We start from the raw sequence: 17,515 nt of genomic DNA, 5'->3' as shown, positions 1-17,515 counted from the left end.
AGGTTCTCCCGTCTCCTATGTACACACCTTTCGCCCCTCGTCTTGTGTGCTTTGCTCATAGGGTTCCACCTAGATTCCCATCCCGTGTGTAAGGTAGAAAAGCGAAGACGCTAAAACAGGACGAGTCGAACTCAGCAGCATCGTCGAAAGACACCAAAATGTGCAGGAGATGCATAAATCACCACCCGTCTTCTTCTATGCATTCGCAAGGAACCCCCGGGATATCTCTCTCTTCTCTTTCTCTTTCTCTCATAAGCTCATGCAATGTGACAAGAAACCACCTCGTACCTATAAGACAGGACGTCTTATAAGAGATGAGCGGTCCTCCGTCTTCGTCAAGATATTAGAGCGGTTGTTGCAACTTGATGGAGCGCCTGCCTCCTCCATCTTGCTGGCTAGCCAGTTGGGAAAACAAAAGCAAACAGGGTATGTCACAAAAAACCGGGAAGAAAAAGCAGCCAGACCGCGTCTATCGTTGCAAGGGTGTAAATCGCATCGCGGAAAGTTTGGAGGTATCAAAGGCGAGGTAAAGACGTGTGAGTGAACAAGCAAAATAGGCCCCTAGCATGACCATGCTCGCGGAACTCCGAAACACCGGGTACATCGTGTGAAAGCAAACGCAGACATAGGTTCGTAATATGCCCCAAAGGGCTCCTCCAGATCGGTGTTTGGAACTGGTAGTGGATAGTGTGGAATGCGCGAGAAGTTGCTGAGATCACAAGCTCATAGTCAACCATTCCTGTAGTTCGTTCGTTAGTATTTTTCGTTTGATCTTTGTGCAAATGTTACTTACCCATTCAGCAGGACCGGATGATTGCAGGCCTTGGCCCATGGCACCCATCGGAAGTGCGCCCAGATTCTGGCCTGGGAAAGGACTGGGACTAGCGATGGCAGTGTCTTTTCTGCGCAATGGCGCTCTCCCACTCGTATCGTCCGCATCGCCCATTTCGAGCTCCTGTGATTCCACTTTGCTCGAGCCGCGAACACGCTTCGGCGCAGGAGCGACAGTGCGAGTCTGTGCCAAGTTTACGGAGCTGTTGGACTTGGGCGGACCAGGCGCGATTGGAACCACACCGCTCGGTTTTGAGGATGTCGGTGTGGTAGACGAGGACATGGTACCGGAGGCGCCTCCACCCGAGCCAGTAGATTTTGGAGACTCAGACTCGGCCGCCTTGTGGGACGTGGGAGTCGTCACCGGGGTGTGCGCGATTGAGTTCTTTCGCGACGACTTCTTTGACGATCGCGTAGATGTCGTGCCTACAGGTGCGTTGCCGCTCCCGCGGTTGCGCTTCTTGATTACATCGGTCTTGAGCGACAAGGGCCGAACAACTCCGTGCAGCTTTAAGAACAAGCCACATGCATTGCAAAGTGGATGTCCCTCCGGGTTGCGTCTCCACAAAGGCGTCGTCTGGGTAAAGCAGTTGGTGCAGGTTGTGGGGGCACCGCCGTCACCCTGCTTCGATCCACCAGGACTCTGAGGCCGTGATGGGGCTGCAGAATTAAAGCCAGACTCTGGCGGTGAATTGGGTGACGAGACTAGACCATGCATGCCCTGGTGCAGCATTCCAGCAGCGTTAGGTGTTGAGCTAGTGCGGGGTATTTTCTGGCGTCGTGGATCGCTCCCTCGATTGCGTATGTCGCTTACAGAGGCAGCCGAGCCATGCGTCCGCCCAAGACTGCCCCCAGGACTCCAGTGATCTTGCGGTGAGTGCACCATTTCGGTGCCGCCAATTGTGACCGTCTTGCGTGGGGGTCCTGCCGGGTACCGCGCTTGCATCGGGTTGAATTGATTCGAGAGATTTGTCTCCCACTGGTAGCCAGCATTGAAGTCAAGTGACCCGTCCTCCATCTGCGAGTAGTCCTGTGGCATGGTACGGTCTGCGAAGGCGCTTCCTTCGTCGTCCTCGGCGTCAGAATCTGCGCCGAAGGTGAACATGTTCTCCTGACGTCCCATCTGCATCTCGTGCTGCTGTCGCAGCGGCAGATGGTTGTGGAGTACTTGAGACGGATCTACGTGACTCGACTGGCCAAACGACGACGCTGAGGAGAATGGTAGCGAACCGCTAGTACTCGTGACTGGACTGAAGACAGAGTCGGGACCGCCGGCTCCAGGATTGAAGATGAACTGCGGCTGCATGGAGGTCGACAGGTTGGAGGGGCGGTGGGGTCCATACGAGGCCCCGCCGTGCGAGTTGCGGATGTCCATGCCACTCCGGTCAAAGTACATCTGGTTGTCCTCGGGTATGGGCTGTGGAGTGGAGACGGTCGAGGGAAAGGCAGAGCTGGGTGGAGAGTAGTAGTCGGTGGAGTTGAGGGAGGAGGCCATGGACTGTTGGTTGAACATGTTGGAGTTGAAGGCGTTGTGGCTCATGAGGGGCGAGCCGACAGGAGAGAAGCCAGAGAAGTTCTGCTGGTAGGGGCCGGCGGAATGTATGACGGGGTCGTCGTGCATGGAGAAGGTGTCTATGCTGAAGGGGGCCTGGGCCTGTGAGGCTGGGAAGGTGGGGGGCTGCATGGAGTGGTCGAGCGAGTACTGGTGCAGGTCGTGCTCGGCCTGGGCGTCGGTGGGTATCATGATACTGTTGACGGGAGGGACCAGAGGAGAGGCTTCAGCGCGCCGCTTGGGAGGCTGATAAGAGGTTAGTGAGGAAATGGCAGGGCGAGAGATAAGGAACTCACTCGTCGCTCGTCGATGCTGGTCTTGCGGACGTGTCGCGGAACGTAGCCAAATTCATCCTCTCTGTGGATAGTAGGAGGCACCGAGGGCGCGGAGGCGCGGGCGAGGGAGAGGTTGTGGTCGTTGGCTAGATGCGGCTTTCTTATCGGTATCGCTGGGGCTGTTGCATTAAATGGAGCCGCATCCTCATTCGACAATTCGGGCGACAGGCCTGCAGGACTGCCGACGGACGACGGAAATATAAAATCGTCCAGGTTCATGGCGTCGTGGGGCGAGTTCTGCTGTACCTGCGCTTGCTGGTCCTGCGACTTGCGCAGCTGCTGGGCGATGCCGCTGGGAGCGGATCTTGGCGGCGGTCTTGCGCCTGCTGTTGAGGGCGGCGGCGGCATCAGTTCAGCGTGGTGCGCATCGGGAGCGGGCCTGCGCGCGAGGAATCACAGTTAGCCAGCTGGTATTGGGGAGTCAAGTGGTAGCGACGCAAAAGCAAGTGCGGCATATGCGTACCCTTTATTGCGATCCATCTCGGCGCGGCGCATGTTCATGGCCATCATCCGCCAGGTCAGGTTCTCCATGCGCTCAGCATTGGGAAGCTGCGTCTTTGCCCGCGAGTAGAGCTTCCAGATTTGCGTGCCCAGCGGATCGTTCTTTTGCAGCTGCTCTGGCGATTCCACGCTGGGGGCGCCCGCATCGTTGCCGAATGCTGGGAAGATGGCATCCTGGAGCATGCCCCTCTTGGAGCTCGTGTCATGGGCCGACTGTACCTCCATTTGGCCCTCTGGTCTGTCAAAGTCCATGGGTTTTCAGTCGGGGTGGTGCCCTCTTTGGTGGGCGGCGGATATTGCGAGTGTGCCTCTCACGGGAAAGCGATGATGTAGCTGCGTCGGCGCGTGCTCTGAATCGGATGGGCGCACCCCACGTTAGCTGCGGACCTCAGCTGCAACCAAGCCGAAGTAGGCCCTGCACTGGCACTGGAAGGTAGGCTGCGAGAAATAATACTAGGTCCGAGAGGCCCAGAGTGAGAGCTTGATTGTCGGTTGCTTGAGTGCTTGAGCGTGCTGGCCTCGCACAGCGACAACGGCCTGTCACGAGTAGATATTGGACTGTGGCTGCTGTCCTCCACGGGGAACAAGGCTCGAAATGTTCGCGCTCCCGGGACCAGTGAGCGGCGCAATAATTGAATTGCAGCGATGCGGGCTCCAGCGTGCGACGGGCAGCCGGTGGCACTGGGTGGGTCGTGAGTCGTGACGCTGGGCCTTGGTGAGCAGAATGAGATGCCTGTGTGGAGCGTTCGGCACCCACGCTCAGACTACGCTGCCCCCACCATTCACTCTCTTCACTCTCGGACGCCAATCACACGTGCAGCCTGCACCCTAGCTGCTAGGGTCCTGTTTGGGGCGTTCCCTACCCTCGCAGCGCGGCACGCCCTCTCCACACTGTCGTCAAGTGCGCGACTCAGAAAAGCAATGCTGCGCGCACACGACACCCAGACCTGACGCGTTTGCGGCGTGAAGCCTCCGGGCCCGCAGCCACTGCAACCTCAGATGTGCGATGACCCACGCCGGTTGAGCTCATGGCCCGCGAGGTGTGTGTGGGCTGAACGGGAGAATGCTTGCCTGCCGCTTAGCATGCACGCCCTTGCTCCTATCGAGACCGCCTGAACCGTGCTGCGAGGATTCTTGGGAACCCCGGACAGAGTCTCGGAGCTCAGAATTACGAGCGGCCAATTTGTCGGCGTGCTGTGCTGTCGTGCAGACCAGCGACGCCAGTCAACACCAGAGCCCTACCAGAAGAACCCTAGGCCCTCGGTGTCTCGTTTCGAGAACAATTAGAGAAACCACGATTCACGATGCCATCTGCACTGCGCTGATCCCGGGACGTCACTTCCTTCAGGCCTCGCCAATGTTCCCTCTTGACATGTTCTACTGCACGACTACGGCCCACCAACACCAGCCGGCAAAAGCTTACGCGAAGAGACATCTGCAGCCCGCCTCGATTGGCTCCTGTGCATTGCCTACCCGCTCCTGTCGACGTCTACGCTGCGCTACGCTGTAGTCTCGATGGAGGCTGCACTGCTCGACCCAGGGCAAGTATGCCTTGCCTCGCCTGCCTCACCGTCACCACGAGCTTGTCAGCCGACTGCATGCAATAGCAGTATTGTGTCTTGTGACCAGCGCCGAACAAGAGGGCTTTCACCGCGTGTATAGATCCATAGCACTCCCATCGTTTACCCGACGGTGGAGCATGTCATCCGAATGGTGCCGAACGCGACTGCATCTCGGCACTTCCTTTCCTAGATTTCCCGATAGCCTCACAAATCTCAGGGTCTTTGTTTACCAGGCCCACACAACGATCCACCGCACATAGCGCGGAGCACGTGGTTGCAAGTGAACTGCGCTTTCAGTCGCTCATCCGACAACGCCTGCCGGTACCAAAACACACACGCCATTGCTGGTTTGTGGCGCACTCAACAACCGTAACACTGCAGCTGACGCCATTGGGCCGCGGCTGCTGCTCCCTCACAGGGCATTGGCACAACCAAACTCTGCTTCTTCACAACTATATACTTTCAATCTCTTGCCTGGGGGGCCTGACTGACCTGCGGTTCCGCAGTCAAAATCCGGACAGGTGGTAGATACATTACCAGGACAATGCAAGATCCAACGGTGACGCGGACGGTGGAGACGACTGAACTGTAAAGTCGAGAACATGCACCTTGTCCTGTAGTCGCTGTCGCAGTGGCGGACGTACCTCTCCTTCTAGAACTATGCACCTATTGCAGTTCAAGATCTCGAACTCATGTTAGGGCCGCATCGGGCAGGGAAGACTCGACGGCTCCTTCAATACACTATCCGACTGACAACGGACCACGTTACATTCCCAACGATCTCGAGACACGCTGAGCGGTACCTGTGGATCGGACGCCGTTGCTTTCGCTCCCTCGCACTCGCTCCCCTCCCTTCCCAGCCGGACGACAATTTTAGCCGCGAGCTGTCCCTAATATCAGCTTACAGGGAGCTGGCTATTGGTGGACTCGTTTCATGCAGCATATTGCTTTTCCAGGTCGAACTGCGTACCCACCGGGTTACCCACCAAAGTAAAGGGTCCAGGGCGATGTTGATCTTTCCACTCGACTCCCTCCGACATCTGCAGTGGCATTACTTCGGCCGTCGATTTCATCTAGCACCAGCCGCGAACACCCAATGTTTGATGTTGCGCGTCCGCTAACCTGGATACAATCGCCGGACCCCTGTTGTCCGACCGCCGTGGTGGAGTTTCACATGTCAAAGGGTCGGAAACACAAAAAGGTACGAATACACATGCGACGCGCAACAGCGTAAACAACTAATCCTGCATCTCACTCCTACACGAATCCTACAGGAACAACCCGCCCGCTAGCAGTTACTCATCAATGACAAAACCATGCATAGGCAGGGTAGGCCAGATATTGATCGCACGCAGCGACCCCACGCTCATTGCCCCAGAGAGTAAGCGGCCTCGCTGCTGTATCCCCTGTCTCATGCAAGCCTCCCAATCCACTTGCATCTGACTTGCATGCATGCAATCAGCCAGGATGTGGAGCCTAGACGCTTTGCTAAACCCGACAGAATCCGCTCTAACCTCGCTTGTCGCCGCATTGCCGACTTGGGCACGCTACAGACGCAGATGTCGTTCAACACACTTGCAATTTTACCATGCTATTCTGCTTTCTGCGGTCTTGCACTGGCTGTAATCCTGATTTTTCTTCTGGCCCGACCAAGCGAAGCGACCATCCGATCCCGCTCTATTTCATTTCCTTTGTGCTTCTCCAGGGCTACCGCGGAAATATCCGTTGCGAGCACGCAATGTCCGGACGGCTGTATGGCGTGCTGGCAAGTTGTATACCAAAATCCACAACTGACGCGGAACTACCCAACCGCCCGACCCGATGAAGAAATGGTATTACACAGCCCCCCCTCGTCTTAACAAGACGGATGCACGTCTTTGTTGGTCGAGTTGAAACATTGGCTGTCTGCTGAGTGGGCAAGGTCGCATGCGCTCCTGATACGAAAACGCGGGATGCCCGTGGGGGTCCGTGTACGTGATTCATTTAGACGTTGTATATTGGCAAAATGATTCGGGGGAAATTTCCCTTTGGACGATGACGATGGGCCCCCTCGCCTGTCTGTCTTCTCCTCATCGACCACACTTCGGTCGGTCGCTTGGACGGGCGGACGATCTCCACAGTTGGGCTCGCAACGGTTGGCCATCGTACTGGGGGCCGATCGTGGGTTAAGACGAGGGCGGACGGGAAAGGGTCCTGCTCGTGTGCTTGCTGCCGGGGCGCTGACGTGGAGGCTCGCGTGCTCTTGTTCCGTTTCTAGTCCTTGTTCCGGTTGATCAGGCCAGGCCAGCCTTGGTCGGGCGCTGCGACTCGATGTCACTCGAGCGTATTGTAGCGATCAACGCTTTGCCGATGTTGCGAAAATACAATGACGTCTGACGGCGCTACTCGCCGTCTTGGGCGCTGCTCGGCGGGCATGGGTAGCGGGGGTATTGCGTTGCGTGGCTCGGCGGGCGGCGTGAAATGTGCGAATAGCTTCATGCTGTGGTGAAATCGTGAGGCTGTCTCGCAACGAGGTCGAACCGATCTAGATACCCCGGGGACTACCATGGACCTCCTCACCGTCTTTCCACCTCCATCGTCATCCACTGTCGTCCATCATGTATCCGTCCCAGGCAGGTAAAGTCGCATCAATCCAAAGTATCTTGTCTTGGCGTTCCGGAAGAGGCAGTCGAACGGCGGAGCGGAATCAAGTCCAGCAGCAAGAGTAAGCACCATCGAATCTAACACACAAAGACGACACCCGTGTACTTATAACCCAAGCACACGCACGCTCAGACCCAGCGAAAAACCTTACGCACGCATAGATAGGCCGGTGAGACCATCGCTCGATATCATTGCGCGATTGATAACGCCACGCTTAGTGGTCCATGATTGACCTGCCAACCCCCCCCTCCGAGGCTCACAGGGGCCATTGAGCCTCACAAACTCTGAAACCATGTCCACGATAGGAAGGCCAGCCACAGTTCCCCGGACTTCATTGGCTTGTGGGTTGCCGTTTCAAGGCGCAGCGAGGAGATAGTAGAGATAGTGATAGTACTATCTCTCGGTAAGGACCCTTATCTGATGCAAGGTACGCGGACGTGCATGTATGTCTGTTGCGGGTATGCGGTCGAGCGTTAGTATCATTGGATGAACTGGGAACGGAACGCGGCGAACGGGAGATGTGGTGCTGCGTGGCTGGAAGTTCGGTAGCCTGGAGGTTATCGTTCTGGAGATGTTGGGGAACTGGGGGAGGGAGATATCTGTGCGCGGTTTTGATAGTAGGACAATGACTAGGGGGCTGGCTCGCCGTCGGCGAATGTCTTGTTCCATTCTGCAAAGTGATTGGAACGTCGGATGGGCATAACATGTTGCAATGACGAATGTAGAGGGTAGGGTGAGATGGGTGTGGGTATGGATATCGACAGAGCGCGTAACTGAGTACATTGCTGGATATCTACAACGGGTGCACAACCGTGCATCATGACACGACGCGACTCGTCGCGTGGACATGAGCAATATCTGTTTCTCTTGCAGTGAACCCTATCTCCCAGCGAGTATAGGTACTTCAGCTGTGGTACGCTGCTGGTATCTGACCCAATTCATCTCTTGCTGGCAAGAATACCGCGTGTCTCCTCTGGAGAGATGGGGGTACCTGGCCTCCCTATCTCCTGCGCAATATCCGTCTCGTCTATCGTTGTAGATACAACTCCGCGGCGCGTTATCGTCGATGCGTATCGTGGAACTTCTGGTGGGATGTTGCATAATCTCTCATCCTCTCAGCCCGCAGCCTCACTTATCGCCCTCCTTGCCTTCCTTATCACCCCCTCCCCCCTTGACCGTCTCTTCACCCAGTACTTTACTCGCTGCCATAAACCTACACATTTTCCATTAGCACGCCATCCAGTTCCAGTGTTGCAGTATTCCAGCTCAGCCCAACACCTTCCAGCCACCCTGCTGTTCCGCGGGACCAACTCACATAGCACCAGCATACCCACCCAGACCACGCATGTCCTGCGCCTGACCGGCTGTCATACGCATCAAGCTCTCCAGATCCGACATATTCGCCGTCAATTGCGCGAGTTGCGCTTGTAGGTGCGAGAGTTGGCGCGGCTTCTGCGAGGGGACGGTGCTGAGGCGTGAACCGCCGGCGGGGGTGTGGGAGCGGGGGACGTTTGACATTGCGATTGTCGAATCGTTTTTCTTTTACGAGAGCGGCGGTTCGAGGTCGGATAGCGTCGAGAGTTTTAGACGGCGTGTGTTTGTTTGCGTTGTGTTGGACGGTGTGGGGGAAGGCGCGTCGCACGGCATCGGCTTTGTTGGTGGGACTCCCGCGGCGAAAAGGCCTTGGCGGCTGATTGAATATCCACCGAAGGTCGTCGCACTTTTTCCCTCCAAGAGCAACCTTTTTGTTCATCACAACATGACTGTGTATCGCCATTGACACGTCGTCGTTACCGAGTCACTATTTTTCTGGGTTTATAGAAAACATGGCGACCCTTCAGACGGTTCGTCGGTGGATCATGACAGCTGCCGTCGCTTCGATTACGATTACGGGTACTATCTACGGTGCGGGATTGAAGGGGCAGCAGGAAGTTAAACAGGTATGTTCCGTCATCCTTCATATATTGCAGCCCTCCTTCCGATAGCCCTTCCTCTCGATATGCACGCTGAGCATTCCTTCGCTTCAACCCTCCACCTGTCATCGCCCACTAACCCCACTCCTCATAGAAAACACGATACATGATCGAAGCCACCCCCGAAGAACGCATCGCACAGCTCGAGACTACGCGCGCCGAGTTGATGCTCAAGAAGAACGAGATGGAGAGGAAGATGGCGGGATTTGCTGAGCGCAGGAGGGAGAAAGAGGCGCGGGAGAATGGGAAATGAGAGGTTGGAAGAGATGGGGAAGATAACTTTGATGAGGGAATGGGATGTTTCAATAAGAAAGTATGAGTGGTCAGGCTGGCATACACGAGAAGTCAGGGTTGGGAGATGAAGTGACGGGAGTACGAAGGGGTGTTGATGAGGGTATCGGTTCTCCGGTCGCAATAACGCACGACTGGCGAATTGGGAGATACGCGGCCGACATCACCCCGCCTGATGCTGGCATATGTCTTTCGAAAAGCCATGCCACTACCTCGTTCCACCGTCTCACGCAACGCCGATCCAAACGTTCACACATCCTCGAAACGAAGAGCCGACACACTCAACACCCATCTCGATCACCACGCCCACCCCACATACGAGCACCAGCAATTTGAAAATCCCACCAAACAGCAAACGTTAAGTACGATCCATGTTCGCTATCATCCACACGCTTTGTCATCCCCTCCGCGGAACACATCGCCACGTCGATCTTTGTCGATCCTACCATACCCTCTGCCGTCGCGTTAGGATTTCCCGTCTCGCCTCGGTTCGCCCTGCCTACCGCTCTCGATTCGAATGACCCTGCAGATTTTGCATCCGCTAGAATATACTCCTGAGTGTCCAGTGGGTGGCCGCGTGAGGTTGCTTGGGGTCGCCTGTCGTCGAGATGGGAGATGGTGTGCGACATCACCGGCGCAGGGACGATCTTTACGCGGCCTTGCAGACAAGCTGTGTGGTGACGGCATGGGCTATGTTGTGCGGAGATGGGCTACTACGGGCGGAGGTGGACGCTGTTTCCATGTTCATCTGTCCGCAGGATTGTTGCTCACAGTTATTCTGTACGACAATCCTGCGGACAGATGAACATAGAAACAGCGTCCACTTCCGCCTGTAGTAGCCCATGGCTCGTTGTCTCCAGTGTGTCGCGCTCCTCTGCAAGCTTCTATGTCGATGTACCGAAGGATACGATGTTTGGCTTGTACAAAGCTTCCTTTCCACTTGGATAAAGTTGACTGGCCAATACACTGTATGATATTTGGGATTGGACCATACAAACCTTCAAGTATTGTACAATCCCAAATATCATACGGTGACTTGGCCGGGTTCTACTGGCAGGTTTTGGTTGTGGACATGGCTCGAATTAATTTGAAGGTTAAGCATCTTGTGGAGTTGTGCGATGGAATCTTGTTACTTGGTCTTGCGAAGGATGGGCGAGAAGTGGCTGTTCTAAGCGGATTTTGAGAGTGTAGGGAAAGTACACTTCCCTTTAACAGGTGGACTACAAGGGATCTTTTGGTATCCAGCAGATCCCTTGTAGTCCACCTGTAAGAGAAAGGTACTGGTGCCTGCGTACGTTACTGTTGTTTATACACCTCTTATATGCCACTCCTGCTGTTCAAGATCATTGCTTCTCTATTCCCTCTGTGCGCAATCATGCCTTCTCAATTGTCTGCGCTAGCAACTTCCTTCCAAAGACACAAAATGTCATAATTCGGCGCTCGAGCATACGCAGTTTCTTACCACAAGAATCTGCTATCCGCTCGACCACGTTGACTTTTCCTTTTATTAGCCACTTACACATGCTAATTTGACTAACAACAATCAAGAAAGCTTCTTCGACTTTGAGGTCCCTTAACTGTCTAAACTCGTCTAGTATCTGTCCTTATTTATTAACATTGCTGTTATTGTACCAAAGACCTCGTTATCGCAAATTCAAAAGCAGGAGAAGCTCCTCTTCGCGCAACAGACAGAGCGGCTTCTACTACAACAATAGCTTATCGATATAGAGAAGGATGACTAATAGTCTAACCTCCCAACGCCTGTTACATTATCTGTCACTATACCAACTACCTTTAAGCTACCTCAAGACCTCCCTCTGCGCCTCGTTCGACACATCTACAAGTTTCACGCTTACCTCAACGTTTATCTTAATATACATCTCAAAGTATACTTGCGAAATATTGTTGCTAAAACAGACTGCGATAATAACTTTGCTTAAAACGCCTTTTACATTGGCTTAACACTGCGAAAGACGTCTTTAAGAAAAGCTTACACAGCACTTCTGGTATAGACAGACTACTACAAGCAAGTGGAGAGATTTAGGTTGCGTTAACTCAGCCCTTAAATAATGGTATTCTGTCTTCTCTAGAGCCTACTTATTCGCCTACATCACGCCTAGATACTTCGAGCCTATATGCACTTTTATCTTTATGCTTGCTTTACATTCTTTCTATACGACTTGCATACCACTTTACTTCTATCTTTGCTAATTATTTCGAAGAAACTGTGCTTTATGGAGTAAAAGGCCTTTGCCTAGCCCGATCCACTGCGTTTTGCTAAACAGCCCGAGCGATCCGACTCGGAGAATGGTAGAGTGTCTGCCAACCTCAGGGACAGCGATAGCCAGACCCAAAGGCTTAGTGGGTATGAGAGCCACGCGGCTGGCCATTGAGCAGTGGACGATAACCAAGCCAGCGCGCCTCTGCCTTACATTCCCCGATTGCGTGTCCATTGGAGAGCCATAGCTACACCATGAAATTTACTTCGCACAGGAGTATACACTCAGCCTGTGTATCGGATTATCTGTTGTCTTAGTGATAGAAGTCTGAAGGCTGTATAGGTTAAGAGAGATTTGTAGTTTGCGTCTCGCAGGGGAGGTGCTTTCCGCCGGCGTCATTCGTGCTTCGTTCTTGCACCTTGCAACGTACTAAACAGCATCTCTATTCTCTTTGGATCGATAGAATATGTGTGTGGATTCAATTAACATCAGCGGCAGCTTAACGCGTTTCGTTCTGCTCCTCTGACCATATCTTTCGTATCGGCTATCTTTCTTGTTATCTCCACATCTATTCGAAAGCCTTCTTCTACGCCCAGGTGCTCTTCTCTTTGACTTCGATAGTAGGGAGAAGACGTCCACGACTTCGAGTATAGTCATCGTAAATAAATACACCTCTGCCTCTCAACATTGCTGTCCCCCCTGTTGTTCGCTTGTGAAACTTGTTTTCCTACAATCTGGACTCACTAGGTCGCTGTGATGGTTTGTTGATGGTTCAAGGACATCTTTTCCTCGCGCAGAATGAGATACTAGGACTGCCAACTTCACTGTCATGATATCATCATTTCGAAACTGGAAGACACGGAAAGTCCACAGCTTCATACTTCGTCTTACCATCAGGTACACATAAGTCGTAAAACTTCTGGCACGTGGACTATGGTGCTGCGCAATTGATCTTGGTGATGCCAAGTCAACATCAAAGCTGTCGCAATCATACCGTATACCAACGTGCAATCTCAATAACCAGGCCGAGCCAAGACCAGGCCCTAGTCTGAGTTAAAGGCGCACTTTATTGTTGGTGATGCCAAGAGCGCCACGGATTATTACTGCACCTGACGGTACACCTATGGAGATGCTTGCTGTACGAGCAATTAATAGAAAGCTTACCAAGAGCAGGTTATTTTTGCGCAAATGTGAAGATCACGTGAGTACACCGGTGTGTTAGCACCGGGCGATCTACATCCCGAATTGATGACGGCGAAGAGGCGGGGAAATCGGTCCGCCTAGGGCAACAGCCAACCTCAGCAACGAAAGCGAACGCGAAAGTTTGGATACACATTTGCATGGGAGGGTGGTAGAGCTGCTCTACGCTCTGATTGGACGCCGGAATACGCGCGATACGGTGGGCTAAAGTTTGTCGAGACGAGAACTGTCCTACAATCGCCAAGTGCCACAGTGCTGTTGAAGATATGCCAGTGAGCATTTCCGTGTGGTATGTACTACGTAGTGAGTGTGGCTGGCCATGTGCTTGGGGTTTGGCTTGCTGCGCGACATACCTGGGTATCGGTCTGTTTAATGTTTAAACGGCGCTTACTTCTTCGTTGCCTGGTTGGACGCGTGGACGTGTCTATGTACTAGGGTAAGCGATGAGGCGGGCGTCTTTCGCATCGGTTATGTGGTTTGTCCATGGGTCCTCCATGATAAAGTGCTTACGATGCATTTGTTGGAGGACCAAGAGGGAGGAAGGTGGTGCAGCGACATGTCGGAACATCGTGATCCGGTGTGGGCAGCCATCTCTCCTTGCTTGTGGAGTCCTTGCTGCAGGTTCTGGCTGTCGCAAAGTTGGGTAGCTGCATAGGCAGTCGTATGTCGTATCCATCGACTTCATATTGGATGAATCAGCAAGGATCATAATGATGGAGAATGGCCAGCGAAGGATTCAGATTCGGGTACATTCCCGTGCTGGTGCAACAGCCTCGCGTAGAGATCTGGCTCGGTTAGATGAACGGAAGACGGAAGAGGCGTCAGCCGCAGCAAGGGTCCAGCAGCTCCTTCTTGCACCTGCCTCTCTTTAACGACCTGGTTACACAAACATATCCATCGTGCACCGCGTGCACCGACACGAAGGACGATTGTCTTTCATCGTCGGAATGGCGCGTGCGGTCCGTTGCCAGGGTTCTGCTGATGCCCCTCACCGACCGTGCTCACCAACGCCCGCGCAGGGTAATGATCCTTCCGAGCCGCACATACGCGTCAGTCTAGGCTGCTTGGTGAAGCACTTCGGGCGTACTCCCCGTACTGTAAGGCCATCGATTGGATCGTCTCTCACCGTCAAAGATAAAGATCGATGTCGCTGAGGCATATTCGACAACCTCCACGAAGAACATATGAGGTACTCGCCAAGAATGTCCGATTTGTTCCTTTGGCCCAGTGGTCTGACGTCGAGTACGAATGGAGTGCTGAGGGCTGAACTCAATGTGTGACCCCGAGACACAAACGGTCAGGCTTGGCCTGGGGATCGTCGAGCGCTTTGCCCGTCAGACCCTAGCGGTCAGTAGACGGCTCCATCGCTAACAGCGCGACCGCCGGAACCAAGGATCCGCTCTGTGTATACACCGTATCAACCGTATAGAGCGAAGCGCACCAATGATCCTGGCTTTTCTAGACCAGGGGAAACATTATCGGTATATGTAGAAGGACGACCACGTCGCGATTCCACCCGTCACTCACCGTCCACCTTTCCGACACCAACACGCAGCACCCGCAGGTGATATATCGAACCTAAGGGCAACCCTACTGCTTACCTCGAAGATGGCCGCCAAATTCGAAAACATCAACACCTCCGCGGTGCCTCCTACACAGGAATCTACGATAATGGACAGCCAAACTATGGCGCAGTTGACGCACACGCTGCAGACTGTGGCTATCGCAACCCTCTTTTTCGCAGTCTGCGCATACGTTCCTAAACTTAAACGAAAGGCCCAGCTGGGAAGCCTGCCGGTTCTCGGCGGAGAGACCGGAGAGAAACACCGACAGGCATATCTCACCAATGCTAAGAAGATGTATGAAGTTGGTTACGCCAAAGTAAGCTAATCGTGGGTCCTTTGAAATGCTCTTACTCACAGCGCTGCTAGTTCAAAGACTCTGTGTACAGAATTGTAGGAGAGCAGGGTATGTTGGCGTATTCCAAGAAAAAAGAAAGTGCATCGCTCATACCTCTTTAGGCGAAGACAATATCGTCATACCCTCAAGTCTGCTCCCAGAGCTGCGAAAACTCCCAGATGATGTTCTCAGCTTCCCAGCCGCCGTCAAGCAGGTATGTAGACGTGAGCAATAAATGTCGAAACAAAGCTAATCGCCTATAGCTTATGGAAGTCAAATACACCAAACTGCAGGTTGAAGGCGCGACCGGTCTTCATTCGGTCAAGCACGACCTCACACCAGCACTCCGTATGTCAAAACGAACAACGCTGCTCACGAGCTAGTGAAGCTGATACAATGGTAGCTCGATTAAACCCAACAATCGCCACGGAAGTCGACATCGCTCTACGAGAGTCTATGCCCCCATGCGAAGAATGGACCGACGTTTACATTTTCAAAGAGCTCGTCGATGTCATTGCAAAAGTCTCCGGTCGCATTTTCGTCGGACCAGAACTATGTCGCAACCCAGAATACATCAAGCTCGGAACGAACTACACAATGGATCTCGTGGCTGGAGTCACAGCTTGCAAGAAGGTCCGCCCATGGCTGAAGCCGTTTCTGTGTCCCCGCCTCCCAGAGATCGTCAAGCTTCGCAAGATTGAGCAACAACTGAGCGACTTTCTGCACCCGATCGTAGAGGAGAGGATGACCGCCAAGGCGAAAGATCCGAATTGGCAAGAGCCAGACGACATGCTGCAGTGGATGATCACGAGGGGTAAAGGTAAAGACACGATCGACGAAATTACCAGGTTCCAACTCGGTCTCATCTTCGCCGCCATCCACACCACAAGCATGACCGTCACCAGCATCATGCACACACTCGCCGTCACGCCAGAGTACATTGATCCTCTCCGTGAGGAGATCCGCAATGTCATGGCCAACAACGACGGAGTCATTACATCCCGCGCTCTGCAACAGATGGAGAAAGTCGATAGCTACATGAAGGAAGTCATCCGCTTCTACCCAACAGGCTACAGTAAGTTAAATCCTCTCGATATGCATCACTCTTGGAGAACATCACAACTAACCCCACCCCCTCCAGCGGCCTTCAACCGCCGCGTGCTGAAAGGCATCACCCTCAGCAACGGCCAATACATCCCACCCGGCGTCACCATCGAAGTCCCCTCAGCAGCCGTCTACCTCGACGAAAAGAACTACCCCTCCGCCGACGAATTCGACGGTTTCCGCGCCTACAAGGCACGCCAGAGCGGCAAAGCAGCGGACATTGCACGCAACCAGTTTGTCACCACCAACGAGACCAACCTCAACTTCGGCTACGGAGCCCACGCTTGCCCGGGCCGCTTCTTCGCTGCCAATGAGATCAAGATGATTTTGGTCAGGCTGATTCTCGAGTATGACGTTAAGATGCCGAACGATGAGACCGTCAGGTATCCGATGGTTGATGTGAGCACGCAGAGTATGCCTGATCCGACGAAGGCGTTGAAGTTTAGGAAGGTGCAGATTTGAGTGCGTGGGATGTACTTGGTATGGGTCATATACACATGACGGGAAAGAGCATGGAAGCAGGTCTAGAGATGGTTTTCTACTCGGCTTGTGTATCGACTGTTGCGACGGGTCGTTGTTTCTGCTGCATACCTTTCTCTCTTTTGCGACTTCCTCTTTTCCGATAGCTCAATATCATTCCCCTGGCCAAGAAGCGCCATGCTTTCATTCCACAGCATATGTGTCCGTTTCCTCACATCCACCCGATTACGCAGTATCTCCACGTACTTTGATGTCACCCGAAGCTACCACATCACCCCTTGCATCCCCAATACGGTCATCGATGGCATTCTGGACCTCCCGGGTGACCTGGCCTAGGACAAATGATACATGTCAGCGTCTTCGATTCCAGATACCCAAACAATACCCAAACTATTTTTTTGGAAACGAGAAGAAATACAAACATACCATCCCCACTGTTATCCTCACTCACGGTACCCCAGCCCATACACCCAATCACTCCGATGATAAGTCCGATGACATTTATCCCAACGACTGCCAGACTGGTGACGAGGATGAGTAGAAGCATGCCGGGAATGTTGGTAGTAGAAGAAGCGTTTTCGTTAACGGTAGTTGGGATGTCAACGGGTATTAGCGTGGTGGAGAGGTGGTCTGATGGCATGGTCGGCCGTTTAGTGGATTAGTGGATGATGATGGCGATGGATTCGTAGGTCGGTAGGATTGCTCGACTTGTACGTCTGATAAATGAAAGAGCGGAGAATTGCGATAAATGAAGTAAGATAATAGCGATGTAAATGATCGATCTTCTTTCGTTACCCTCGGAACGAGCGTGATAAGCGGAGTGCCGATTTGCTGATATCGTTGGTAAACGAGCGTAATCTCACAAGAGCGACGGATACCGCGTTTCGCACACGCGAAGAGATGTGTTTTGTAGAACAGGCTGGTC

The 17,515-nt window shown here is 53.5% G+C and overlaps 4 protein-coding genes across 4 annotated transcripts; 2 read left to right on the top strand and 2 right to left on the bottom strand.

The window, feature by feature from the left end:
• Nucleotides 1-715: 715 nt before the first annotated feature.
• J4E88_008054 (uncharacterized protein) lies at nt 716-3,471 on the bottom strand (the record flags this gene model as incomplete). Its single annotated transcript, XM_049401667.1, has 4 exons — nt 716-739; nt 794-2,629; nt 2,680-3,097; nt 3,182-3,471. The coding sequence occupies 4 exons, from the start codon at nt 3,469-3,471 to the stop codon at nt 716-718; spliced, it is 2,568 nt and encodes an 855-aa protein (XP_049252740.1).
• A 5,081-nt stretch (nt 3,472-8,552) lies between these two features.
• J4E88_008053 (uncharacterized protein) lies at nt 8,553-8,942 on the bottom strand (the record flags this gene model as incomplete). Its single annotated transcript, XM_049401666.1, has 2 exons — nt 8,553-8,637; nt 8,740-8,942. The coding sequence occupies 2 exons, from the start codon at nt 8,940-8,942 to the stop codon at nt 8,553-8,555; spliced, it is 288 nt and encodes a 95-aa protein (XP_049252739.1).
• A 308-nt stretch (nt 8,943-9,250) lies between these two features.
• On the top strand, nt 9,251-9,650 carry J4E88_008052 (uncharacterized protein; the record flags this gene model as incomplete). Its single annotated transcript, XM_049401665.1, has 2 exons — nt 9,251-9,364; nt 9,492-9,650. 2 exons carry the CDS (start codon nt 9,251-9,253, stop codon nt 9,648-9,650), a joined length of 273 nt encoding a protein of 90 aa, XP_049252738.1.
• A 5,065-nt stretch (nt 9,651-14,715) lies between these two features.
• Nucleotides 14,716-16,572, top strand: J4E88_008051 (uncharacterized protein; the record flags this gene model as incomplete). Its single annotated transcript, XM_049401664.1, has 6 exons — nt 14,716-14,988; nt 15,039-15,075; nt 15,129-15,220; nt 15,270-15,354; nt 15,410-16,081; nt 16,148-16,572. 6 exons carry the CDS (start codon nt 14,716-14,718, stop codon nt 16,570-16,572), a joined length of 1,584 nt encoding a protein of 527 aa, XP_049252737.1.
• Between the last annotated feature and the right edge of the window lie 943 nt (nt 16,573-17,515).

Source organism: Alternaria novae-zelandiae, assembly GCF_023758075.1.
Source record: "Alternaria novae-zelandiae strain BMP 2774 chromosome Unknown scaffold_17, whole genome shotgun sequence".
NCBI lineage: Eukaryota > Fungi > Ascomycota > Dothideomycetes > Pleosporales > Pleosporaceae > Alternaria > Alternaria novae-zelandiae.
Note: the sequence above shows the minus strand (reverse complement) of the source record. Positions and strands in the feature narration are given on the sequence as shown.